At 57.7% G+C, this 27148-nt stretch overlaps 1 protein-coding gene across 1 annotated transcript in view; it reads left to right on the top strand.

Annotated features, from left to right (window-relative positions):
* The first annotated feature begins 1088 nt into the window (after positions 1-1088).
* Positions 1089-27148, top strand: part of ABLIM3 (actin binding LIM protein family member 3) — a 48676-nt gene continuing 22616 nt past the window's right edge. Inside the window, exon 1 of the mRNA XM_077786644.1 lies at positions 1089-1346. Coding sequence (XP_077642770.1) covers positions 1334-1346 — 13 coding nt within the window. The 5' untranslated portion in view covers positions 1089-1333. The remainder of the gene's footprint in view (positions 1347-27148) is intronic.

Here is a 27148-nt window from a genome sequence, read left to right as displayed (position 1 = left end):
GGCACAGAGGCACCAGCCAGGGGGGTCAGAGCTGCGGGCAGGGGTGAGGGAGGGCAGCGAGCAGGACAGGGCTGAAAACAGGGCAGGACAGGGCTGGAAACAGGGCAGGGGGCTGAAAACAGGGCAGGACAGGGCTGAAAACAGGGCAGGGGGCTGAAAACAGGGCAGGGGGCTGGAAACAGGGCAGGGGTCTGAAAAGAGGGCAGGGGGCTGAAAACAGGGCAGGGCAGGGGCTGAAAACAGGGCAGCTTTAAGGGCAGGCTGGCATGGGGCAGGACTGGGCTGTGGGCAGAACTGCGGCCAGGGCAGGGCAGGGCAGTGGGCAGAAGAGGGCAGAGCAAAGCAAAGCAGGGCAGGGCAGGGCAGGGCAGGGCAGGGCAGGGCACTGCCAAGGCTGAGCATCCTTCAGCCGCCTCCGGGATCCGTGTCCGCCCGGCCCCGCCCGTGGCTCCCGGGCCGGTCGGTACCGGGGCAGTACCGGGGCAATGCCGGTGCCGGGGCGGTGCCGGGGCAGTGCCGGTGCCGGGGCGGTGCCGGGGCCGGGGCGGTGCCGGGGCGGTGCCGGGGCGGTACCGGGTGATGCCCGGGCGGTACCGGGGCGGTGCCGGGGCCGGGGCAGTACCGGGGCGGTGCCGGTGCCGGTGCGGTACCGGGGCAGTACCGGGACGGTGCCGGGGCCGGGGCGGTACCGGGGCGATGCCGGGGCGGTGCCGGCGCCGGGGCGGTACCGGGGTGGTGCCGGTGCCGGGGCAGTGCCGGGGCCGGGGCAGTACCGGGGCGGTGCCGGGGCGATGCCGGGGCGGTACCGGGGCGGTGCCGGTGCCGGGGCAGTGCCGGGGCCGGGGCAGTACCGGGGCGGTGCCGGGGCGATGCCGGGGCGGTGCCGGGGCGGTGCCGGTGCCGGGGCGGTACCGGGGCGGTGCCGGTGCCGGGGCGGTGCCGGTGCCGGGGCGGTACCGGGGCGGTGCCGGTGCCGGGGCGGTGCCGGTGCTGCGCGGCCCCGCCGCCGCTCCCAGCCGCTATAAGCGGGCGGCCGCGGCCGCGCTCCGCAGTGCATGGCCGAGCTCCGGCCGGCCCCCGCCGCTCCGCCGGGACCCTCCCCATCCCCCGGGCCGGTCCCGGCCGCCCCTCCCCGCCAGCCGTGACCTTGGCATCCACCGGCGCTGGGGACAGCGGCCGCGGGCTGCGTTAGGCGGCGGGTCGCACGGGAATATTCTCCCGGGAGAAGGGGAGCGGCAGCCTCCTCCCGCGGCCCGGGAGCGGCCGGGGAAGCGGATTTACAGAGCATCTTTGCCCCTTTGTTGGCTGAGAAGGACGGGGAAGGAGCGGCAGGATGAGCACCAGCAGTGAGTACGGCGTCCTCTCGCCTTGGCTGGGGGAATGGGGCTGATACCACACCGAGCTGGCTGGGAGGAACTGGAAAGAAAATGTCATAACAGCGCTGACAAGGCTGGTGGGATGAATTTTGGGTTATTTTCCTGCCTGCTTTTTTGGTTGCCTGCTCACTGACAGGCTCTGGCTCGGCTGTGTTTGATGTGGGCTGAGCCGCGGTGCTTATCTCCGCGGAGTACTTTTCTTGGCTCGGATTTCTGGGGTTTTTGGAGGGCAGAGCATCGACTGAAATGTCGATACGCAACATGGGGAGAGGCAGCCGGGAGCGCTCTGACAGGCACAGCCTCACTTGCTGCTGCCTCTGCCTGGGGAGAAATGGATGTGAGGGGAGGAGGAGAAGGGCGAGCAGAGACCCAGAAACCTGAGCGAAGCACAGGTGCAATCCTGAAAAAAAAGAGAAAAACCCCAAACCTTCTGCAGCTGGGGGTGTGGGTGTTGCTATTGTGCGTGTGAGCCGGGGACGGAAGCACTCATGCGCCGTGGATGAATTTCTAAAGAAGCAGAGCTCAGAAATGTGCTGCATAAGACGAGAACTGGCACCAGGCTGCTCACTTTGGATTCTGTGCCCTTGCCGGAAAGTCTGCGAGGATTGATCGGGGTCGAGCAAGTCACAATCGATTTCTTTTTCCTACCTGACGTGCTGTGTGACAGCTGTGCCCACCTCAGAGCTGGCACGGCTTTGATCCCTGTCTTTAAAAGCAGCAAGTCCGTGGTAAAGGAGTGGAATGCCACCTGAGGGGTTCCTGCTGGGCTGGGCTCTGCAGGGAACCCCCTGTTCTCCCGTGGGTGCCGGAGCTGCGTGAGGAGCAGGCAGAAAACAGCAGAGCAGCAACTTCTCCATTGCACCGGCGTGCTGGGCTTTCTCAATCCGAGGGCTCGGGGTGGTTCCCGAGCAAAACACCGTGAAAAATGCCTTGGCACGCTGCGAGGCAACAGAACAGGTGATTCCAGCTCTGTCGGGCTGTGGCAGAGGCCAGGAAAGTTCCCAGGTGCCCTCTGCCCGAGCCACACCTGGCACAGGAGCAGAGCCCCTCTGGGGAGCGGGGCTGGGCTGCCTGGGTGGGGAGGAACAATAGGGACTGATTCTTTCCCACCCGAGGATGCCAGGAGGCAAAGGAGCCTCCCCCTGCCCCCTCGGCGCTGCTGCAGAGCCCTGCTGGGCTCGGTGGGCACTGCTGGCCTTCCTCTGAGCCGCTTTTGGCAAACAACTGTTGGTTCCTTTTGGGATTCCTTTTCCCAGCTCTCGGTAGCTGCCCGGGCTGCTGCTGGAGATCTGCGCTGTTCGTGGCACTGCTGAGCTCCAGCTGAGTGTGCTGCACGACTCCTCCGGTGCCCAGGGAGTGCCAGGGAGCCAAACCTCTGCCCAGCGAGGTGCCAGGGAGCCAAACCCTGCTCCCTGCTCTGCCCAGTGAGCTGCCAGGGAGTCAAACCCTACTACCTGTACCCCTGTACCCTGCTCTGCCCAGTGAAGTGCCAGGGAATCAAATCCTGTCCCCTGCTCTGCCCAGCAAAGTGCCAGGGAACCAAACCCTATCCCTTGGTCTGCCCTGTGAGGTGCCAGGGAGCCAAAGCCTCCTCCCTGCTCTGCCCAGAGAGGTGCCAGGGAATCAAATCCTGCTCCCTGCTCTGCCCAGAAAGGTGCCAGGGAATCAAGCTCCCTGCTCTGCCCTGCCTCATGGGGGAGGCCACTGGGCACAGCCAGGACTCCCTGGGAGCTGCTCCTCCTTCTGCCACCACGCTGCCCTGGGCACATCACTCAGCAGTGCCAGCAGCTGCCAGGGCTCTGGCCAAGCCCTTTGGGGGGCTTTGCAGTCTTTGCCTAAATTGCCATTACCCCGTTTTAAGTAGGCAGGTGTTTTGGTCACAGCTTGGCAGCACTGGCACCTCCTGGTTGCCCAGGGTGCTGGGGGTTGGTGGTTTATGGGTCCCTGCAGGTCCCTTTGGGGCTGTGCCAACCCTGCTGGGGGCTGCCTCTGCCCTGCCAGGCTCCCAGCTGTTCTCCCAGCAGGGCTCGGATGCCCAAATGCTGCCTCACTTCTGTTCCAGCATGGCTCTGTGGGGCCACCTCTGCCAGCAGCAGTGCTGGGGCTGCTGTGAGCGCTGCCAAAATCTGCCTGGCCCAGCCCTGGGCACCCCTCCCCAGCCTGTAGCCATCCAATCACTCCACGAGGCACAAAAATCCAAATGCTGGCAGCCTTGTGCCAATGGCATCTCTGTTTCACCCTCCCTGATGCCCCTGGCACTGCCTACCATGGGTTTTTTACCCCTCTGCTGGTGGCCAGTGGCTCACTGGAGTTTGGTGCCACTTGCCAGAGGTTTCCCAGCCCTGCCAGCACGAGCAGCTCTGCTGCTTTGATTTTTTTGGGCTGTTTTTCCCCCCCAGGGTAAGGGCTGGCAAAGCCAGATTGTGCACAAATTTATGCTGCCCAGGTGTGCCTGTGCCCGCAGGGCAAAAATTTTGGGGCTGGCAAAGCGAGGAGCTGCACAGCTGAGGACAGAAGGGCTCCATCTGAGCTGCGAGTTCCCAGCGCTGCTTCCCATTTCACCGGGTGCGTTTTGTGAACGCTTCTCCCCCAAAATATCCTCCAAAAATTCATCAAATCCCCTGCCTGGAGCTGCTGGGAGCAGGAACCTGTGGCTCTGGGCCACGCCTGGCCCCCAGCCACGCTGCTGAGCAGATCTGCCAGGCCTCCAGCAGCTCCGGGCAGCATTTGCTGGGTTTATCTCTGGAGATGCTCCGTGCACAGCGCTCAGGAGCCTTGCTGGGGGGACAGGGGGTTGTTTTTGCCCTGCATTTGAAGACCCCCACGTCGTCATCTGTCCTGTGATGAGGGTAAAGCCGGATGAAAATTGTGTGTTTGGGGTGAAGAGATAAAACCATTTGATCTCAGTTACAAATTCTTGTCCTGAGGCTGCAGGGTGGAGGGGTGGGGCGGTGGTCTCTGCTCCTGGGGCTGTGCAGTGAGGGTCTGGAGGGCACAGTGGTGGTGTTTACGTTCGTTAGGCTATCAGTGCCTCTCACTAATTGGTTACAAATGGATCCCTAGCTCAGCAAACAGCTCTGTGCTGCTGCTTGGCATTTCCACAGGAGCTGGAGCTTGTAGGACAAACCCTTGGCCAGGAGAACATCCCTTAAAATCAGCCCCTGGAATCCCCTGTGCCTGCAGCCAGCATCTCCCTGGGGGTCTGGGCAGGGGGCTTGGCATGCCTGATGCTGTGTTTGTGCTGAAAGGGTTAAAGCTGTCACTGCCCCGAGGATTTCAGCCTCTGAAGGGAGTGGGAAGAATCCCTCCTGCCGCTCTGGAGGGAGCCAGCAGGTCTGGGTGCTGGAGGGAGCCAGCAGGTCTGGGTGCTGCAGGTCCAGGGAGTGCTGGCTGTGAGTCACACCGTGGGATTTGCACATCGTCCCTCCTGGCCCGGCTCCTCGGGGTGGGAGAGGGGCTGCTGCCAGTCTGGGCACTGCCTGTGGCACCAGCGAGGTGCCCCTGCTTGTTCTGGGTGTCACCAGGGACATCCCAGCCCGTGGGGAGGTGGAACCCGGCCAGCTCCTGGGTGGCAGGGTCTGGGTGTGTGGCACGGGGCTGGCTCACAGCCCTGGCACCTTCCCGGTTCCCTCCTGTCTCCAGCCTGCACCTGGGAAAAACGAGGCCAGAATCTGATGGCAAGGCAGCTCAGGGTGGGCTGAGACCTTCAGCCCCATCTCAGAGCAGCTGGGAGCCCGCTGGAGCACGGAGAGTCCCAAAGTTGGTCTGGTATGACAAGTGCAAAGTTTCATCCCTGCCACCCCTCAAATTCCTGCCCCTGCTCTGAGGAGGAGCTGGGAGGAAAGGCTGGACAGAGAAGCCTTTGGGAAGGGAGGCTGCCTGGCGGATCCTGGTGAATGCAGCATGTTTGCCTGGTTATTTTTGTCTTCCCTAAATCATGCTTGCTCTGAGAGCGTGATCCTCTAAGCGTAATTACCCCGTAATCTCCAGGCACATGTGCTTCCAAGGTGTTTACCAGCAAACTCCATTAAGGCCCTGTGTAATTAAAGAGGAATCCCGTGGTGCTGCACATCCCTGGGAGCTCCAGCTCTGCTCCTGGGGCGGGTGACTCCCCAGGTGTCCCCACCCCTGGGACAGGTCCTGCAGGGAGGTTCTTCCTGCCCTCAGAAATGCAGGGAACCCGGAGAGATCAGCCTGCTGATGTCATGAGCTGCGTGTTTTCCAGAATTTGGCCACCAAGGGGAACTCCCAGACTCCCTGCCTGCATTTTAGTCCTCTCAATAGTCTGACAAACAAGCGGACACAAATCACTCCCTGTTTTCCTGGGCAGCCTAGCAGAGGGACAATCGCCCATTGCATTCGCTTCGCTGCCAGAGAATTCCAACCCCGGGCAGCAGCTCTGGCCCTGGGCTGGTGGATGGGCTCTGTCCTCTCATCCAGGCTCTTCCCAGCCCTCTTTGCTGGCAGCTGGCCCTTGGAAGAGCAGGAGGCACAGAAAGTGGCCCTGCAGGCCTGTGCTGTAAGGTCAATCGCAGTGACTGAATCCTTCCAAGGGCCTGGCGTGCTCTCCTAAAACAAATAGCACATTTTCTAATCACCAGCTGAGGCTGCCTGAGCAGGATAACAGAGTTTGGGATGCCAGCAGGCTGGGCTGATGACAGGAGTTTGCGTGTGCTGCCTTTGCTGGGGAGGAAGGAGAAAAACCCACCCAGTTGCTGCCAGACCCCGCAGTCTGTCGTGATGGGGCCAGCACGAAGTGCCTGGAACACCTCATTTGGTATTTTTGGTATTCTTGGCTCTTCAGTGCATCAGAGCCTGAGCTGGGAGCGCTGCAGAACCTCCAGAGAGCAGCTGGGGGTGGAGTGGTCATGGCAGGAACCGGGCTGGGGGATGATGGAGAGTTCTGCAGGAGGGAAGGGAATGGGGAGGGAAGGACCAGGTGCCCCAGGCTCAGGGGTTGGAGTGTGGGCAAGACTGGCAGAGGGACTGGAAGCCTGGAGCAGGGATTTTGTTGTGGGCAAGGCTGGCAGGGGGACTGGAAGATTGGAGAAGGGATTTTGGTTATGGACAAGGCTGGCAGAGGGACTGGAGCAGGGATTTGGGTTTGGGCAAGGCTGGCAGAGGGACTGGAAGCCTGGAGCAGGGATTTTGGTTGTGGGCAAGGCTGGCAAAAGGGCTGGAAGCATGGAGCAGGGATTTTGTTGTGGGCAAGGCTGGCAGGAGGACTGGAATAGGGATTTGGGTTTGGGCAAGGCTGGCAGAGGGACTGGAAGCCTGGAGCAGGATTTTGGTTATGGACAAGGCTGGCAGGAGGACTGGAATAGGGATTTGGGTAAGGCTGGCAGAGGGACTGGAAGCCTGGAGCAGGGATTTGGTTGCGCCAAGTCCTCCTGTGCCCAGCACCTCTGGAATCAGGGGTTTCAGCACATCCCTGGCATGCACGGCCCCACAGCCCCCGTGGCACTCCTGGCTCTCTGGCTGAGGTTTGCCAGGCCCAAAGTGATCTCTGCCAGGAGCAAGCCTGGCTGCACAGCTCCCATTTGTTTGCTGGTGGCTCAGGTTTTTGATAGGCCTCAGTTTCTGGGTGCATTTCTCAGCTCAGGTGGAGTTTTCTGGATGCTTTATCAGCATCAGCCATAAGGCCTGGCCTGGGAATTGATGAGCTCTCTGCACTGCCTGGGGCACAGAGCAGGAAGAAAAAGGAGCTGCTGCTGTGCTTCCCTCAGCCAGCCTGCCTGACCTTCCTTTCTTCTTCCCCTCGCTGGCCTGGCAAGGGCTGCAGAGCCCCGAGGATCGTTGGTTTTTCTGTCCATGGACATTTTACTCCACTTCTGTCAGAACTCCAAATGTCCCTCAGACATTTTTGGAGGTTCCAGGCCCAGGTCAGAAGCATTTGAGACCCTGGCAGGCAGCTGCAAACAGCTGTGATTTTGAGTTTGTACCATAGAATGATTTACCAACCTTGCAGGTGGAACAAGGAATCACAAAAGTTTAGATATTAGAGTAGAAGTAGTCACAAAGTAGAGGGAAGAATTTTTTAGTGTTGTACAAGGGGGTTTTAGCACCTGTCCAGGGGGGTTTTTACTTTGTACATGGGGGTCAGAGGGTTTAAGATGGAGGGATTTGGGCCTGCCCTGTCCTCCCTCTTTCTCTTTCCTCGCCTCCATGTTCTTGGTGATGTTGGCACTCACAGATTGGTTTAGAGTAGAAAATCACAATTTAATATAGGTAATAGACATTGTGGAAAACTGTACCCATGTAACACGTAATGTACCATATAAAAGATAGAAAATCACCATTTAATATAGGTAACAGGCATTGAGGAAAAACTGTAACCATGTAACATGTAATGTCCCATATAAAAGACAGCAGCAGCCCTGGGTGGGAGAGAAGAAGCAGTCGGGGTCAGAGAGGATGTCAGGGTGTGTGTGTGCCTCTGCCTGAGCTCTGAGCAAACCACAGCAGCCCAAGGAGAAAATCTTTTAGATAACTTGCAATAAACTGCCTTGAGACCCAACAACAGAGACTGCTGAGCCTTTCTTTGGAGGCTCGGGCTGGAGGAGAGACTTTTCCAGCACAGGAACCCCTGAACCAGGCCGGGTTCTGGCACACTTCCATTTTGAAGCAGTTTCTTTCTGAGCCCGGCACGGGCTCCGAGCAGGGAAGTCCTTGTGGGAAGGTTTCTCTGAGCAGCCCAGCAGTGCGAGAGGGGAGCAGGTGATTGAGGTTTGAAGCCATCCCATTGGCTTCTGGGTTTTTTTGGCAACAAGTGGCACGTTTGGGGAGCTGGGGGGGCAGGAGGAGCTTTGCTGGTGCCAATGAGAGCCTCAAAAACCTTCCCCCAACCCAGCCTGAGTTTGAACTCCAAGGTTTGAGCTGGCCTCAGAGCAGGGAGTTACGTGGTTGCTTCCCAGAGGTGCAGCCAGGCTGCGGGATCAGACAAAAGGAAAAAAAAAAAAAAAAAAAAGCCCCCAAATCCACGTGCAAACCCAAATCCAGCATCCAAATCCCTGTGGAACAGCCCCCCTCAGAAACACCTCGCTTGGGACAGCACCTTGCACCTTCCTGTCCTTCCCAACATCCCAGCTGTGCTGCCAGCCCTGGGGATCATGGATTTTTTTGGCGGGAATTTTTTTGGCGGGAATTTTTTTGGCGGGAATTTTTTGGCGGGAATCTTTCATGGTGACTTTTTCGCGGGGACTTTTTTGTAGGATTTTTTAGCGGGATTTTTTTTGGTGGGAATTTTTGGTGGGATTTTTTTCGTGGGGATTTTTCAGGGGAATGTTTCGTGGGATTTTTTTGTGGGATTTTTGTGGGATTTTTCATGGTATTTTCATGCAATTCCAGGGCTGGAAGGGACCTCCACATTCTTGTGCCACCGCCTGGCATGGCAGGGACACCTTGCACAGAGCAGGGCGCTGCCAGCCCTGCCCAGCCCGGCCTTGGGCACTTCCAGGGATTGCTCTTGCTGCAGAATGGGAGCTATTTTTGCATCCTGCTGGGTTTTGCCTGGCTCCGAGGCTCTTGCTGGGACACGTGGGGACCTCCCAGTGCCAGCTGCTCCCAGCCTGGATTCCAGGGCAGCACAGAGGGTCCCAGCAGGGTTGGATGGCTCAAAGGGGCTTTGCTTCACCCCCTGCCCAAAATCCTCACAGCTTTAGGGGGTTCTAGCTGAGTGTGAAACTTTGATTTCCCACTCAGCTGTGCCCCCTCCCCTTCCCCTGCAGGGCCCAGAGCTGCCAGGAGAAGGGGGCTCCGCACCCAGGGCTGGCCTGGCAGCTGCTCTGCCCCCCTTGTCTCCACTGAATCCTCTTTTCTTCCTAAAAGAAGGAATGAAATGGGCTGGGGCAGGGAGGGGTTCTCTCTGCCCGGTGTGCCCACATCTGGCTGGCACTGGGGTCAGTGTGCCCACATCTGGCTGGCACTGGGTTTGTGCCCACATCTGGCTGGCACTGGGGTCCGTGTGCCCACATCTGGCTGCACTGGGGTTATTGTGACACATCTGCTTGGCATTGAGGTTATTGTGCCCACATCTGGCTGGCACCGTGGCCAGCCAGAGGTGCAGGCATCCTTGCCCCATGGCACAGAAGTGCCAGCCTGCTTTTGGCTCTTGCCAGGCTGTGCCAGGCTGTTTCTGCAGGGATGGGGTGGTGTCTTTGGGGTTTTTGGGCAGACTTTGGGGCAGAAGGGGATGGATATCCCACAGGGAATAAGCAGATTGAGGTGGGCACAGAGGGGTGGGTGCAGTGCCTGTGGGCATCAGGGAGACCTTGGTCCCTCTGGCTGTCCAGGCTGTGCCTTGGAGGCAGCTTGGCTGGACTTTCCCCCACTTTTTGCCCACGAACCAAGAAGCTGAGAGGCTTCCAGGTGTGTGGGCACACGGGGAGGACTCAGCCCTCCTCAGCAAGGCAGCTGCTGAGGCACAAAGCTGGGTGATGCCAGCTTGGAGCCTTGGATCAGGGAGCAAAACCATGCTTGCATCCACCCCCGGGTGCCAGGGAGACAACTTGCATGGGTGTCCCAGCAGCAGGGGAGTGGGCTGGATCTGATCCTTCCCCTCTGGAGGAGCAGGTGCCTGCATGAGCTGGCCAGGGAGAGCTGAGGGGCTGAGTGTGGATGTTCTCCCCTCCCCTGCTTTCGAAAAAAAAGGGAAAATTCACTGCCTGTGTGGTGAGGTATGTGGTGATGACTCCTGCTGATGGGCTGCATATAAAATCCCTCGCCTCCCTGAGGATGCTCCCCCTTGAAAGCTTTTATGGCATCTTAAAAATAGCCATGGAGGGGGAGAGAATGAGAAGATGGATAGGTAGGTGGATCCCTAATAAGGAGAGAAGAGGAAACAGCTCGAGAGGGAATGGAAAGACTCTGGTGCCCGGCATGTGAGCGGCTGCTGAGGGAGGGGATCTGTGGCCATGCTGAGCTGCGTGCCCAGGGCGGGCAGGAAACCCTAAAAAGCCAGCCTGGGAGATCTGTGCCCTGCAGAAACCCTAAAAAACCAGCCTGGGAGATCTGTGCCCTGCAGAAACCCTATAAAAGCCAGCCTGGGAGATCTGTGCCCTGCAGAAACCCTAAAAAGCCAGCCTGGGAGATCTGTGCCCTGCAGAAACCCTACAAAAGCCAGCCTGGGAGGGAGCTCTGTGCCCTGCACGTGCTGGGGACAGGGCTGGGCTGAGCAGCAGCTCGGGCTGTGTCTCCTGCAGGCTCTCACAGCATTCTCCAGTAGCTGTTAAAAATATTCCGTGGCTTGGGCAGCTGCTGCTCCTGTGATCCCCGAAGGGCCGAGCCCTGCTCCTGCCCTGCCCGGGGCTGGGGCTGAGGCTGCTCCTGGGGGTCTCCCTGAGGTGCCCCTTCCCAGCCGGGCTGTGCTCCAGGAAAGGTGCTGGGAGCTGGCTTTGTGATGCTGTTGCCTTCAGATGAGAAGGCAAGGTGACCTGGTTTTGAGGAGCAGCACGGCAGCCCGGCCTCGCCCGGGCCACCGACACACAGACACCAACGTGGTGATGGTCAAATGGCGTTATTATCTTATCTCGTGAGGTTAAATAGTCAAGGGGGACTTTGCTATGTTAAAGGAAGAGGGTAGGGTCTCTAGGGTTAGTAAGGAGTGGAAAACTACTGGGTTAGGTGGGGTTATATGTTTTGGGGGTAATGGATTACATATCACAGGGTGAGGGGGAAGGGTCTTGCATTCCGTCACATCCCAAAATCTCCCGTTTGCCTGTCCCTGTCTACCACACGATGCCCAGGGGGAGACCTGGGGGTGGTGGCACCGAGGGGGCTCAGTGAGGAGGGGACAGTCCTGCTCTGCAGTGTGGCACTGCCAGCTCAGCATCTCCCTGGAGGGGAGGTGGCTCCAGGCCCTTTGCTGAGCTTGTGGCAGCTCTCCCCAGCACTCAGGGAGTGTCAGAACCTGAGGTATTGATGATTCTGAGATTGGAGAAAGTCTCTGTCTGTCAGCCCCACTGCCAAAGCAGAAGTTGTAATTAATGTGTGCTGGTTCCAGGTTGTTTATTCTGTTGATCTCTCACATGTTCTGCTGCCCTGCCCAGCTCTGTCCTGCAGGGCAGCGTGTGGGGCTCTGCCCTCAGTGGGATGTGACAAACATTAAATACCAGAAACTCCCTGGGCTGCATTTACAAGAACGTGCCAATATCTGTCACCTACGTTGGACAGTGTGTCCCCAGCCTGAACCAACAGAAAAATGCCAACACCACAGTGAGACATGGAGGGCATGAAGAAGGAGAAAAAGGACAAGGCACACCCAATTTCCTCCATCTTGTCCCCTTTGGACCCCTCATCTAGAATCCTAAAATTTTACTTTTGCACCCATGCCACACTTAATTATTACTGATATCAAACCCTCAGAGCTGGTAATTCATGCTGTAAGATTGAAAACTCTTTTCCATGGCCAGAGATCACAGCCAGTGTCTCTGGGGGCTCTGTCCAGGGGGTTCCTGACCCCAGCCAGGGTCCCAGGGCAGCCAGAGGGAAGCTCTGGATTCCCACAAGGGAGGATTTTCCAGGGTGTCTCCAAGAAATGCTAATGTGCTTTGGCACAGCCGCTGGGCACAAAGGGCTCTCAGTCAGCTGAGAGATCTGCCAGCTCCTTGCCCTGGATGCCCTGGAGAGCTGCTGGGGTCCCTGTGCCTGCTGCTGGTGCCCACATCCCCTCTTGTCCCCAGGCTGGCCGGACCCGTGGGCCCAAATCCAGTGGCACAAGGCACAGTGAGCTCTCCCTGGGATGTGAAACCCCCAAACTCAGCCCCTGGCAGGCACGGCGTGCTCAGATGCTCCCCTTGTGCTGTAGGCAGGGGCTGGAGGGATGAGGAGTTTCCCATCCTGGAATGTGGCAGGAGCCATCAGCTGAGCCCCTGGGGTGCCACGGCCCAGCCCAGCTCTGCCCCTGGCAGGACAGGCCCTGCCTTTGGTGCAGGCAGCTGGGAACACTCCTTGGCTTTGCCCTGCTCCAGCTGCAGGGAAAAATGCTGCTAACAAGGCTCCTCTGTCACACCCGCCAGCCTGTCACAGCCAGCCCATCTCCCTCTTGCTTTCTTGGCTTTTTTATCTTTTTATTTAATATTTTTTTCCTCTCCCTCAGCTAGACAGGAAGGCAGGGAAGCAGAGGCTGTGCAGGGTGGCAGTGCCCAACCCCAGGGAATAGTGAAGCTGGAGAAATCCTGCCCGGTGCCAGCAGCACCATCCTGGCTGCAGAGTGTCCATCCCCCTCCCCTGAGTGCTGCATCCTGCTCTGGGCTGCCAGCACAGCAAAGCCTGGGACACCTGCCATTGTCCAGCCTGGGGAAGAGAAGCTTTGGGATCACCCAGCTGCCTGAAGGGAGCCTGGAGAGACAATTTACAGGGGATGGAGTGGCAGAATGCAGGGCATGGCTTCACACTGCCAGGGAGTGAGGTTGGATGGGATATTGGGATGAAATTCCTTCCGTGGGAGGGTGCTGAGGCCCTGGCACAGGTGCCCAGAGCAGCTGTGGCTGCCCCTGGATCCCTGGCAGTGCCCAAGGCCAGGCTGGACAGGGCTGGGAGTAGCCTGGGATGGTGGAAAGTGTCTCTGCCATGGCAGGGGGTGGAATGAGATGAGTTTTAAGGTCCCACCCAACCCAAACCATTCCCTGCTCCCACCTTGGCTGGGAGCATCCCGGGGGTGTCCAGAGGGAGGGGACACCTGTGGCTGGCCCCGAGGGGACACTCCAGCATCCCCATCCCTCTCTGCCGCTTGGCTGCTCAGGTGGCAGCAAGGCTCCACTTTGGGACACAATTCTGTCCCCCCCCCCCAGGCAGGTTTTTGGCTCGCTTAACCAAAAGCACAACAAAGCCCACGCGAAGTTTTCCCCGCTGAAAGGGGAATTGTTCCCGGAAAGCGCCAGCTCTGCCCATTGATTGCCGGTTAATTGTCGCTAATGAGGAGCTGGGCGAAGTGGCATCCCGAGGCTCTTGGGGACAGGCTGTCGCTTCGGCTCGGGAGGGACATCTCGGGGGGAAGGCAGCGTGGGTGAGCGAGCTGCATGAATAGCTTTAAAGTTAACGAGGGATGGACGCTCCGGGTCTGTGCCCGCAGCTCCGAGCTGCCCTGCCTCGGGTTAGGAGCATCTCCGGTGCTTCCCTGTGCACAGATGGGTTTGGTTCCACGTGGAGGGGTGGGATGGAGAGGGCTAAGGCCACCCTGCCAGGAGGGAGTGATGCCTTCAGACTGAGCTTTCCTGTTTTCCAGGCTCTGTACTGCATTTATAACTCTGAACTTCATGTCAAGTGTCAGCAAGTCCTCCTCACAGCAGAACAATCCTAAACCAGCCCAGAACCAGCTCAGGCACACTGAACAATCCTTTTCCAGCCCAGAACCAGCTCAGGCACACTGAACAATCCTTTTCCAGCCCAGAACCAGCTCAGCACACAGAACAATCCTGAACCAGCCCAGAACCAGCTCAGGCACACTGAACAATCCTGAACCAGCCCAGAACCAGCTCAGGCACACTGAACAATCCTTCTCCAGCCCAGAACCAGCTCAGCACACTGAACAATCCTGAACCAGCCCAGAACCAGCTCAGCACACAGAACAATCCTTTTCCAGCCCAGAACCAGCTCAGCACACTGAACAATCCTGAACCAGCCCAGAACCAGCTCAGGCACACTGAACAATCCTTCTCCAGCCCAGAACCAAGGACACGCTGCAGCTTCAGCCCAAAAAGTGCAAACAGGGAATGGAGGAGAGCAACCTGGGAGGGTGGGACTGCATCACCCAGAGCTGGAATTGGACAATGAAGCCCAACATGGAAATGGACCCAAACTCATAAAAGTGTCAAAACTCGTGAGCAGGAGTCCATCTTGCACTGCCCAAGGTGTATCCTGTGAAGGCCTTTCCATAAATCCCTGCTTTATTCCTGTAACAATCCAGCCTCCATTCTAGTGGCCTCTGAAGGCATCAGGAGGACTCAGTCTGTGGCCCATGAGCAGCAGGAGCCGTGCCAGGGCCTGGCCCCTCGCCTCCAGCCCGCTGTTGTTTCCCCAGCCCCATGCAAGGCACCAAAGGCTTTCAGCAGGACCAGCCCTGCCTGCCCGGGCTCCCCTCCCTTGGAATTCTGAACGGGGGAGCCAAGGGGAGTGTGGGAAGGAGGAGGGGAGGGAGCTGGGGGTGCTCAGCCTGGAGAAAAGGAGACTCAGGGGTGACCCCATCACTCTCCACAGCTCCTGAAAGGTGGCTGTGCTCGGCTGGGGTTGGGCTCTTTCTCCAGGAACTGACAGAACCAGAGGACACAGCCTCAAGCTGCACCAAGGGAAATTTAGGTTGGATATGAGGAGAAAGTTTTCTACAGGCAGGGCCACGTCCCCCAGCCAAGGCTCAGGATGGGGCTGGGGGTGTGAAGCCCCCTTGGGAGTGTCACACTGGTGCAGAGGTGTGGCTTTACTTGTGGAGATTCCTCTCCCACTGCAGCAGCTGCCTGGGTGCCCATCCCCTGCTCCAGCAGCTCCTTGGCACCTGTGCCACTCACCTCAGTGGTTCCTTTCCTCTCCTCTGTGCTAAAATGGCTGAGCTGCTTCACCAGTCCCTTCCCTGGGTGTTTTCTCTGTTTTTCTGCCATTCCTGCCAGGCTTCCATGTACCTGTGACCTCCTCCAGCTCTCTGGGTCCCCATTCTTGTCCTCACAGCACGAGGCTGTGTCCGATTCCTGCTCAGCTACAGCCAGGGCTGCCCTGCAGAGGGGCTCTTCCCTCTGGATTTGTTATTTCATTAGGATAAACAGCCAAGTGTGGGATGTTATTTTCCGTTCCTGCTGGGAGAGGTTGGAGCTGCTGCTTTCTGACCCAAAGCCTGACATCTGGTTTTGGATTCTCTGTCTTTGAAGTGGGGAGGAGAAGGCAGAGTGGGGAGTGTGGATGTGTTCCTGCTGCACAAGGGGTTGGTGGCTGCACCTCTGCCTCCTGCTCCGGGGTTCAGGGGGGCCCTAAGCCGTGTGTGAATTATTCTGTACTTTGTTTTCCAGGCTCCATTCACAGCCAGCCACTCCTGTGGATTTGGGACTGGTTATTGTTCGTGGTCTGACCCCTAAATAGCTTTTAGGGGGCTCAGGCAGCCCTGCTGCACTTGGGAAGCAGCAGGACAAAGAGCTGGCACAGCTGGGCTGAGAAATGTGCCTGGCCCAAAATTGGGGCAGAGTGGGAGAGCCCTGAGCTGCTGTGATGTGCCCCAAAACCTGAGCCAGCCCATCTGTGCTGGGGAAGGTGCTGAACCACCTGGGCCACCCCTCGCCCGTCCCTCCGTCCCTGAGGCTCCCTGAGCTGCCTCAGGGCTCCTCGGGGTCTGGCAGGTGTCACCTCCTGCACCACAGGGGGACAAATTCACGCTGGCAGGGGGCCAGGCCATGTCCTGGAGGGATCCTCTGCTGGGAGGGAGGAAGGAGACAGAAAATGTCCAGTGGTGCTCTCAGAGGTGGCTGTGCTGAAGGGCATCCCCAGGGGAGCAGCCTCCATCCTCCAGCAGAGCTGATTTCCCTCCTGCCCCAGCCTTTGCTCCGTGACCATTTGCCTTTCCTGCTTTTTTCTTTTCCTTCCACCCTTTTCCCACCTTTTTTTCCTTCCCCACCTTGCTTTTCTCTTCCCTTCTCCTGTTTCTCTCCTGGCAGCTTTGTTCTCCTGGCTGTGTACTGCGGTTGCCATGGTGACTGCCAGAGCATCTCTGCATCCCTCAGCAGTGGTCCTGTGCCCGCCCTGGCCGTGGCACAGGCAGGGCACCCTCCTGCCCCTGCCAGGGATGGCATTCCCTGGGGACATCCCTGTGGCACATCCTGGCACCTGGGGAGAGGAGGGGACAGCGTGGGGCGGCCCCGAGCAGCTCAGGATAGAGCTGGGGTGCAGGGCACAGTTTCATGGCTGCCAGAAACATGCCAATAAAACCTTCAATAAATATTTTTTTTATGAGCAAACACTAGTTGAGGAAAACAGAGGAGCTGCTGCAGCACAGGGATCCCTGTGGGTGTGGAGGCAGAGCTGCTTGTGGCTTTCTGGTGGCGATTTGCAGATGACAATATCTCCTTGCAGTGGGTGTCAGGATTGCTGGATACCCCTTTCAGGAGATAATTAGGTTGATGTGTTATTAGCTGATTACTGGGGAAACATACATTTACTGAGGATTTATTCTGCAACCAGCATTAATCTCCTGTATAGCTGCTAAACCTTCATAAATAATCTGATTTTGATAATCAATTGCTACTGCAAGTTCCCCTATAAATCTCAATTAAATGCACATTTAACTCGCATCAAGTTGCCAAATTTGCTGGTGCGTGTGTGCCCTGCTGCTTGCCTGGGGCAGATGTCTGGGGATGTGCAAGCTCCAGTGGTTTGGTTTGAAAAGGAAAACCAGTGAGAGACTCCAAGTCAGAAATACAATTTATTAGGAAAAGGGGAAAAAAACAAATGGGAATTGTGGCTGCAGTGCTCCTGGAGTGGCAGCTGGGGTTCTGTCGGAGCAGTGATCTCGGGTGTAGCTTTCCTCTGAATGTCCCGTGGAAAACTCCAGCTGTTCCTCTTGGGAATCAGCAGAAAAGCTGAATCTGATGTCCCCAAAACCCAGATTATATCCAGGTAGGAATGCTTGGCTCCTCCCTCTGGGCGGAGCATCTCCCAGGGGGATGTTCCAGCTCTTATCAGCCCTGCAGTGACAATTAACAGCTCATTATCAGCAGATTCTCCCCGGATGGCTTGCATTGTTTTTGGGGTTGCTCTTTGTTTGGGGACTGCAAGAGTGGATTTCATCTCTACCCCTCTGAGGGCTCTGCTCCGGTTTTGGGGTCGCTCTGTGTTAGGGGAGTACAGAAATGGATTTTCTCTTCCCCTCTGAGGGCTCTGCTCCGGTTTTGGGGTCGCTCTGTGTTAGGGGAATGGATTTTGCCTCTTCCCACCCCATAATTTGCAGGGAGTTTGGCCCAGGAGGGCTCCCAGGGGACGTGGCCGTGCCCTGACAGAGGTCCCAGCTGTTCCACGAGCCCCTCCCGGGCTCTAAGAGCACTTGGAGGAATTTGGAGCCAGCCAGGGAAGCTCCTGCCGGAGTTTTGCCCCCAGCCCTGAGCTGTAACTCATCCCCTGGAATGGGACTGGCTGGGGGCTGCTGCTCTGGTGCTGGTGGCATTGAGAGGGCTCGGTAACAAATATCCCTGCCCTGCAGCCTATTTCTGGGGACATTGTCCCCTCGGTGACGCCAGGGCTTGCTTTGCCAGCTGTCACCCGCCCCCAGCCCAAATTCCCTTTTTGTTGCATTCATATCCACACAGTGCCTCTGGCTGGGGATTTGATTTCAGCTGGCTCCCAGGAGTAGAAAGAGTTAAAAATAGCAAATCCACCACCCCTCATTCCCTGGCTATGACGCAGCCTCCCAGGTTGGAGTTACAATGCCGACAGGAATAGGGTTTAAAATAAAACGAGGGATTGCTCTGCGCTCTGCAGAACGGGAGAAAGCAGCTCCAGCCTGGAGACGAGACCTGGAGGAGCCTCTGGTTTTACACACCAGGCGAGGGTTTGTCTCCCTGGCAGATAAACCATGCTGGGCACACAGAGGGAGATTAGCAGGGGAATTCGGGAAGGTCTCATCCCCCCAGGGTGTTGTGTGTAGTAGATATAATTCATGCAATTTCTAATATAATATATGTGATATTGAATATTTGTTGGAGAGTACACGTTTGTATTAGGACTCCCCCCCCAGCCTCGCAGAGAAACCTGGTGTGTGTTGAAACCTGATTTATACGTAAAAGGATGTGGCTGGCCAGGAGATGGGGATGGGCCATGGCTGGAGAGATGGGGGACCCCAGGCGCTGATCATCACATAAACGACCCCAGATTAATATTACAGAAATCCTCGGGCAGATCCATGTGAATGCAGCGTTCCCGTAAACTTCATCAAGGGATTCACCAACTCCTGACACTGAACTGTTCTTCCTCACCAAAAAAGAAAATCTTATTAACCTATAGACTCTGAATGGAATAAAAGACTGATTGCTGAAATCTTGGCTTCAGGCGGAATTTTCCCTATAAAAACCATTCGTGCCAGGATGGAGGGGTGGGCACAGAGGAAACCTCTGCTGAGGCTGACTCCTTGTGGCACACCCAGGGCCGACCCCAGGCTCGGCTCTGTCCTTTCCTTGTGGCTGGCTAGATAGAATTGGATTGCAAAATAAATATTTTATTTTTTCATTTTCATTTAGCTAGACGAATTTCCATTTCTAATGAGGGGAAAGCAGAGGAAGGAGCTCAGTGCACTCTGCTGTGCAGCTCCACCTCGCCAAGGCTCAGCTGGACACCCAGCCCGGCCAGCAGGGCAGGGATGTGCTGGCTCAGGCTCCTCGGAAGCTGCGGGGTGCAGGCAGGGACAGACTTTTTGGGATCCTCTCCCAAAAGTGCTCCCAGACTCTGGAAGCAACAGTCTGCTGCAAGGTGGCGAGGTGCCAGCCTGGCTCTGCCTTCATCCCACGGGGCTGCTGCTCTGATCTGGCAGAGAAACTCCCAAATCCCCACACTTCTCCCTCTCTCAGACGCTGCCCTAGTTTAAAAATGTCAGCTCCTGGCTTTTCTTTTGTGAGGTTTTAAATATAGCAGCCTTTATGTCTCTGATGGACGCGCCATATGTTTGGGAAACGGCCCCGAAATCCACGGGGCTGGTGGGTGGAGGTGAAAGGGAAAGAGCATTTCCACACGGGAAGCTGCAAACACAAAACACAGCGGCAGCACACGGCAAATCCCTGCTGCAGCAGCCAGGAATAATCTCCTTTCTGTCCTGCCTGTCTCCGGGCGTTCATGTGAGCAGCAATGAATGTTTCCATTGTGTCACCTCCTGTCCGGGCCACCCTGGCACTGCCTCCACGGTGCCCAGCAGAAGATGCCACTGTCTGACAGCTCCTGGGCCTTTTTCTTCCTCAGAAAGGCCCTTTGCTGCTTTCTCTGTGGGGTTTTTAGGGGTTTTCAGCCGCGATGGGTGCCCGGTGCTCCAGACTGGCGTGGGTGGCTTTGGCAGGGGACAATCCCCCGGGCTCCCTGCACTCCCACACAGCCAGGGCTGTGTCCCAGCACCGAGCATGGCCCCTGCTCAGCAGGAAATAAAGTGATGAGCTCAGGCTTTGCAGCTTTTGGCCAGGACCTCCAGTTTAGATTCTTCTACTCCACACATCCCTCAGCTTTAGGAGCCAAGTGTAGCCCCTTGCGTGGACCCCCCAAAACCTGTCCAGCCCAGCTGGAGCTGGAAATAGCATCCCGTGGGCTGGGGCTGGGTCCAAGCCTCAGGCAAGCCCACCCCTCCTGCTCTGGCTGCCTGAGCTGGCTGGGGCTCCCCCCTTGCCACAGCTCAGCAGCCAAATGCAGGGGAGGAGAGGGACCTTGGCCAGCGCCTGGCTGCGAGGGGCCGTGTCCCTCGGGACCACCCTGCCAGGGGAGCAGGAGGGAGGCTGGGGTGGCCCACAGCTCCTGCAGGCAGTGCCAGCTCAGCTTTGGCCCCACGCTCGGAGGGTGGGACGCAGTGGGGGATGTCACAGCAGCCCTGAGTGCTTTGGGTTGGAAGGGATGCTAAAAAACCACCTTGTTCCACCCCCTGCCGTGGACAGGGACACCTTCCCCTAGCCCAGGCTGCCCCAAATCCCACCCCCCTGGCCACAGGGTGAGCAGAGTGCAGGAGGGGATGTGGAGAAACCTTCCAGGTGTTCCTGCTCTGCAGCACGGGGGATTTGGGGCTGGCACTGTCCCCTGGGCACAGGGAAGCTGCTCCCGAGGGCTTGGCCGGACACTGGCCGTGGTGTGGTGTCCTCCAGAGTGGCCACAGCCGGTCCTGCTGCCCCTGGGGTCCACAGAGGGCCACCAAGCCGGCCACGGGTCAGCCTGGCTGCTCAGAGGGGTTTGTGCTCCCCCAGATCCCTGTCCCGGGGTGCTGTGTCCCCGTTCCAGCCCAGCCCCTCCTCACGCCCCTCGCTCCTGCCCCGTTTGTTTGCATCCACAGCAGCTCAGGCCAGGGTTTTTAAGCTGTCCCAGATGTGAGGAGGAAATCCCATCTTCAGCCGCCTGCAGTGACCCTTCCTGCAGCCCCAGACGCTGCTGCCGGGGTGAGCTGCACATCTGCAGGGCTGCAGGAGCTGCTGCAGCGTGGGTGGGAGGTGAGGGGAGGAAGGTGTCGGCGCTCCTGCCGTGCCCCTGGCCACCCTGGTGCTGGCTTTGTGCCACCCTGGTGCCACCTGTCCCCACTGGGGCAGCTCCCCCATCGCTGGGCTCCTGCTTGAGCCTGGCCTGGTGTCAGAGCAGGGTTTCAGCTCGGGGCTGGCCCAGCTGAGCCCTGCCAGGGATTTCCAGAGGAGGGGATTGCAGAGGTGCAGCGTCCACGTTCCTGCCCGGGAAAGTGGCCCAGGGGGCTGCTCACAGCCCTTCTGGGGACCCACCCAGCACAGGACCTGCCACCAGCCCTGTGGCACCTGGGGACAGCTGTGCTGGCACTCCCAGTTTCAGTCTGGGGGTCCCATCACTCCCAGTTTGGGGTCCTGGTCAGTCCCAGTTTGGGGCTGTGGTCACTCCCAGTCTGGAGCCCCAGTCAGTCCCAGTTTGGAGCCCCAGTCACTCCTAGTCTGGGATCCCAGTCACTCCCAGTTTGGGGTCTCAGTCACTCCCAGTCTTGAGCCCCGGTCACTCCCAGTTTGGAGCCCTGGTCAATCCCAGTCTGGGGCTGTGGTCACTCCTAGTTTGGGGTCCTGGTCAGTCCCAGTCTGGGGCCCCAGTCAGTCCCAGTTTGTAGCCTCGGTCAGTCCCAGTTTGGAGCTGTGATCACTCCCAGTTTGGGATCCCGGTCAGTCCCAGTTTGGAGCCCCGGTCAGTCCCAGTCTGGGATCCCAGTCACTCCCAGTTTGGGACCCCGGTCAATCCCAGTTTGTGATCCTGGTCAGTCCCAGTTTGGAGCTGTGGTCACTCCCAGTTTGGGATCCCGGTCAGTCCCAGTTTGGGATCCCGGTCAGTCCCAGTTTGGGATCCTGATCACTCCCAGTTTGTGATCCCGGTCACTCCCAGTTTGTAGCCCCGGTCACTCCCAGTTTATAGCCCCAGTCACTCCCAGTTTGGGATCCCGGTCACTCCCAGTTTGTAGCCCCGGTCACTCCCAGTTTATAGCCCCAGTCACTCCCAGTTTGGAGCCCCGGTCAGTCCCAGTTTGGGGCGGGGGCACAGCGCTGTGCTGGGAGGTTCTGTGGTGCTGCTGCAGCCCAGCTGAGCCGTGGGAGCCGTGTCCCACTGCCGGGCCAGGGATGCTGCTGCCATGAGGAGCTGTGCCAGGGGAATTCTTGGGATAAAGGGGAGCTCCTGGGATACAGGGGAATTCCTGGGGTACAGGGGAATTCCCGGGATGCAGTGGAATTCCTGGTGTACAGTGGAATTCCCGGGATGCAGTAGAATTCCTGGGATGCAGTGGAATTCCTGGTGTACAGTGGAATTCCCGGGATGCAGTGGAATTCCTGGGATGCAGTGGAATTCCCGGGATGCAGTAGAATTCCTGGGATGCAGTGGAATTCCTGGGATGCAGTGGAATTCCTGGGGTGCAGTGGAATTCCCGGGATGCAGTGGATCTCCTGGTGAATTCCTGGGGTGCAGTGGAATTCCTGGTGTACAGTGGAATTCCCGGGATGCAGTGGATCTCCTGGTGTACAGTGGAATTCCCGGGATGCAGTGGAGCTCCTGGTGTACAGTGGAATTCCCGGGATGCCGTGGAGCTCCTGGGGTACAGGAATTTGGATCTCCTGGGGTGCAGGAGTTCCCTGGCCCTGCACAGCCCAGCCCCTGTCAGGCCAGGGGAGCTCACAGCTCACAGCTCACAGCATCTCCCCGCAGCTCCCAGAGCTGGAAAAGCAATTTTTCCTCTTTTCCTTGGGAACCTGGGAAAATCCCAGCAGCAGTCAGTGCCTCCAGCAGCCCGGGCTGACCCCAGATCCCTCAGCAGAGCCCCGGGTGCTGCTGGAGCGGGGCTGGGGGTTCCTGCAGGGAGCAGGGGAGGCTCTGAGCCCGGCGGGGATTTTGGGTTTCCCTGGCACACTCCAGCCTGCGTGGGAAGCAAACATCCAGCACGGGGAGACACTCACGGCTTCCTCCACACTCGGAGAATCATTTCCACAAGCGCAGCCAGGAGCAAATTCTGCAGGGCCGGCAGGGCCCTGGCTTGGCTTTTTTTATTGTTGTTTTTTTTCTGTTTTCCTTCTAACCCCTTGATTCTTCTCCTTGGTTTTTTCTGTTTTCCTTCTAACCCTTGATTTTTCCCCTTGTTTTTTTTTTTTTTTGTTTTTTCTTTGTTTTCCTTCTATCCCCTTGATTTCTCTCCTTGTTTTTTCTGTTTTCCTTCTATCCCCTTGATTTCTCTCCTTGTTTTTTTTTTGTTTTCCTTCCATCCCCTTGATTTCTCTCCTTATATTTTTTTTGTTTTCCTTCCATCCCCTTGATTTCTCTCCTTATATTTTTTTTGTTTTCCTTCCATCCCCTTGATTTCTCTCCTTGTTTTTTTTTTATTTTCCTTCTATCCCCTTGATTTTTCCCCTTGTTTTTTTTTTTTTGTTTTCCTTCTACCCCCTTGATTTTTCTCCTTGTTTTTTTTTTTTGTTTTCCTTCTACCCCCTTGATTTCTCTCCTTGTCTCCTTCCCTCCCTTCTCTCTGGCTGTTTCTGACCTCCCTCCTGTCTCTTTTCGCAGCGTGTCCCCGTGTGACCCAGCTCCCACCCTGCCCTGCCCTGGCGATGCCTTGGCACCTATTTGGGCACCTGCGGCATCCATCCACGCTCACTGCAGCCCTGGTGCTCCCTCCCTCCCCGCTGCAGTGCCGGGGCTGGCACGCTCCGTGCCCTCTGCCGTGGTGGCACGTGCCACCCCAGCTCCCGGTGCCATCCTCACGGCACCCGGGGCTCGTCCGTGCCCCGTGTGCCACCCGGGGAGGGGCAGCAGAGCGGGGCGAGGGGCCAGCCTGAGCCAGCTGGGGGCAATAATTGCTCCTGATCTAATTAGGGGCGGATTAGGAGCCGTGGCAGGGGAGGGCTGTAAGGCACAGATGGCTTTGCCTGGCAGCCAGGAGAGGCTGGCACGGACTGGAGGGGGCTCTGAGCCTGCCTGGGGTACCCTGAGCTGGCTGACAGCTTTGGGAACAGCCCAGGTGAGAGAACCCCGGGCTTGGTCTGGGGTCTCGTGTGCTGGAAAAGTCTCTCCTCCAGCCCGTGGCTCCAAAGAAAGGCTCAGCAGTCTCTGTTGTTGGGTCTCAAGGCAGTTTATTGCAAGTTATCTAAAAGATTTTCTCCTTGGGCTGCTGTGGTTTGCTCAGAGCTCAGGCAGAGGCACACACACACCCTGACATCCTCTCTGACCCCGACTGCTTCTTCTCTCCCACCCAGGGCTGCTGCTCTCTTTTATATGGGACATTACGTGTGACATGTTTGCAGTTTTTCCCAATGCCTATTACCTATATTAAATGGTGATTTTCTATATTTTATATGGTACATTACATGTTACATGTTTACAGTTTTTCCCCAATGCCTATTACCTATATTAAATGGTGCTTTTCTATCTTTTATAAGATACATTACGTATAACACGTTTACAATTATTCCCCAATACCTACTACCTATATTACAAAGTGCTTTTCTACTCTAAACCAATCTGTGAGTGCCAACATCACCAAGAACATGGAGGCAAGGAAGAAGAAGGAGGAAGAACAGGATCAGCCCACTTTCCTCCATCTTAGAACTTCTGACCCCCATGTACAAAGTAAAAACCCCTCTGTACAGGTGCTAAAACCCCCCTGTACAATACTAAAAAAATTTCCCCTCTACTTTGCAACTACTTTTACTATCCCATCTAACCCTTTGTGACTGCTTGTTCCACCTTCAAAGTTGGTAACTCATTCCATGGCTCAAACCCAAAATCCCAGCTGTTTGCAGCTGCCTGCCAGGGTCTCAAATGCTTCTGACCAAGGCCTGGAACCTCCAAAAATGTCTGAGGGACATTTGGAGTTCCCACACCTGGGGGCTGCTCTGGGTGGTCCCCAGTGCCCCCAGTGCCCCTGGCCCAGCCTCAGGGATGCTTGCAGAGGATGGAGGAGCAGCTGGAGCTGCTGCAGGCTCAGAGCTCCCACAGCAGCTCCTGGGACCTGTCCCCAGCCCATCAGGAGCACCCGGCCCTCCCCTGCTTAAAAATGTCAATGTTAAATGAGGAGCCACCTGATGCTTCTGCGTTTTGCTGAGGGGAAGGATCAGGAGAGAAAAATCTTTTGTCCAGAGGTAAATCTGGTGTTTGGTCCTTGATGGAAATGGATTTTATCCGTGGGAGCTCCGTGGCCTGAGTGCTGAGACGGCCGTGCAGGGCTCAGATCCAGCTCCAGGGCTGAGCACCCACTGCTGCTCCCTTCTTTATTTCAGGGCTGATTTGGCTGAGCCTTTAGCGGGTCCCTCACCCATCTCTGTGCCGCTGGCACCCCCAGTGCCCCCTCCCCAGCAGGGCCCTGGGTGGGTACCACGGGCTCAAAGGTCTTTTCCAGCCTGGTTAATTCACATTGCCACAGGTCACAGCCTGAGGCCCTCCCGTGCCTGCCCGAGGACCGGCATCATCCTGGCTCCCAGCCCATCCTCCCCTTCCTTCCCAAGGCGTTTTTATGGCTGCAGCCAAACAGGAGAGCAGGCAGGAGCTGCTGCTGATGAGAAACCCACATCCCGTGGCCCTGAGTCGCCACCCTTCCTCCCGGCACCCCTGGGACACAGTGCAGCTCCTGCTGCAGGGGAAATCCTCCCCTTGGAGCCAGCCAGGCATCCCAAATCCCACCCCAAATCCCCAGTTGGGGTGCGGCCTCCTGGACTGTCCCCTCCTTGTCCCCACATCCCAGCAGAGGTTTTTTAGTTTGGACTCGCTCTGTGCCCCCAGCCCAGCACGCCGTGTCCCACCCCCACCGCCTCACCCGGCCTCTCCAGAGCCTCCAGAGCTCCCAGAGAAATTCCTTCCCCTCTTCCAGAGCCTCCAGAGCTCCCAGAGAAATTCCTTCCCCTCTTCCAGAGCCTCCAGAGCTCCCAGAGAAATTCCTTCCCCTCTTCCAGAGCCTCCAGAGCTCCCAGAGAAATTCCTTCCCCTCTTCCAGAGCCTCCAGAGCTCCCAGAGAAATTCCTTGGTGCCACCACCCTCAAGGGGGTTCAGAGGATTTCCAGCCTCAGGGACCCTGCAGGGGATGGGCTGGGACACTGCTCGCTACTGGGAAGCACTGGGAGGCACTGGGAGGCACTGGGAAGCACTGGGAAGCACTGGGAGGCACTGGGAAGGGAGTTCAGCCCCACGGAGGTGTGGAGATTCCTGCCAGCATCATCTGTCAGCATCCAGCACTGCAGGGGCTGCATCCACCCCATGGTGACAGCCACACCTTCCCCCAAATTCCAGGGGCTGCATCCACCCCATGGTGACAGCCACACCTCCCTCCCCATTCCAGGGGCTGGATCCACCCCATGGTGACAGCCACACCTCCCTCCCCATTCCAGGGGCTGCATCCACCCCACGCTGGCACCCCTTTGGTGCAGGTGCCAGCTCTCAGTCCCTGCATCCCCCCCTGGCACCCCCAGACTCAGTTTCCCATGCTGGCGCTGCCTCTCATTAACCTCAGGGTGAATCCTTTGCTTTGCCCCTCACCTGTGGCTCTGCCAGCATTGTGTAAATGTTAATTACTGTTAATCAAGCCAGGCGTGCCCATCTTCCCATGGAGATGCTGTGTGCTGGCAGCAGGGCTGGCTGGGAATTCCCAGTTACTTGTGGATAACGATCCAAACCCCACCTGGAGCAGCTTCTCCCTGATAGACTTTTCCTGGAGGAAAATGGGCTGGAAGAGGGAAATGGGTGGGGAAAGAGCACCACCTGCTCTGGTCCCAGTGAGGAAGGAGGGATGGATCTTCAGAAATGCCTCTGGGAAGCTGCCCCTGCTTTGCTGCTGCTCGGGTACGTGGGGCTGTGGGGTTTGGGGGAACCCGGGCTGCTGGTGGGGCTCGTTCTGAGCTTGTGCCCTGCTCTTCGTGTTGGTGGTGAGCAAACCCTCCGAGGCAGATGGGAATCACCCCTGTTATCCTTCCACTCCTGAAGTGCTCGGATCATTCCAGAGCTCCAACATTTCCCCATCCTGCTGCTGCCTGCAGGAAGAGCACAGGAAACCAAGCGAGGTCCTTGACCCAGCCCAAGCCCAGGAGGGGATTGCCCGGGGCAGCTGCAGACTGGGAGCTTGGAGCAGCCCCTGGGCAGGTCCCTGTGCCCTCCTGGGGGCTCTGGGGCTGTCCCCTGCTGGCTCACACTGGGGCACCTCTGCCCAACCCTGGGGCAGCAATCCCTGACCGGAGGTGCCACCTTCATCCCGTGTGGGAACCCCAGCCTTGCTCTGGGGTCCCGTGTGGTGGTGAAATTCCTCCTCCAACCCGAGCTACCAAAGAAAAACTGTGCAGCCTCTTGCTGTTTGGTCTCAAGGCAGTTTATTGTGAGTTATCTAAAAGATTTTCTTCTGGGGCTGCAGCTGCTTGGTCAGTGGCCTGGGCAGAGGAACATACACACCCTGACATCCTCTCTGTCTGTGTCTTCTTCTTCTCTCCCCCCGCCCAGGGCTGCTGCTGTCTTTTATATGATATATTACGTGTAACATGTTTATAGTTTTCCCCCAATACCTACTACCTATATTAACAAGTGCTTTTCTACTCTAAACCAATCTGTGAGTGCCAACATCACCAAGAACATGGAGGCGAGGAAGGAGAAGGAGGAAGAACAGGATC

This window comes from Lonchura striata, chromosome 15 (genome assembly GCF_046129695.1).
Source record: "Lonchura striata isolate bLonStr1 chromosome 15, bLonStr1.mat, whole genome shotgun sequence".
Taxonomy (NCBI): Eukaryota; Metazoa; Chordata; class Aves; order Passeriformes; family Estrildidae; genus Lonchura; species Lonchura striata.
The sequence above is the reverse complement of the archived record's forward strand: the minus strand, read 5'-3'. Positions and strand labels throughout refer to the sequence as shown.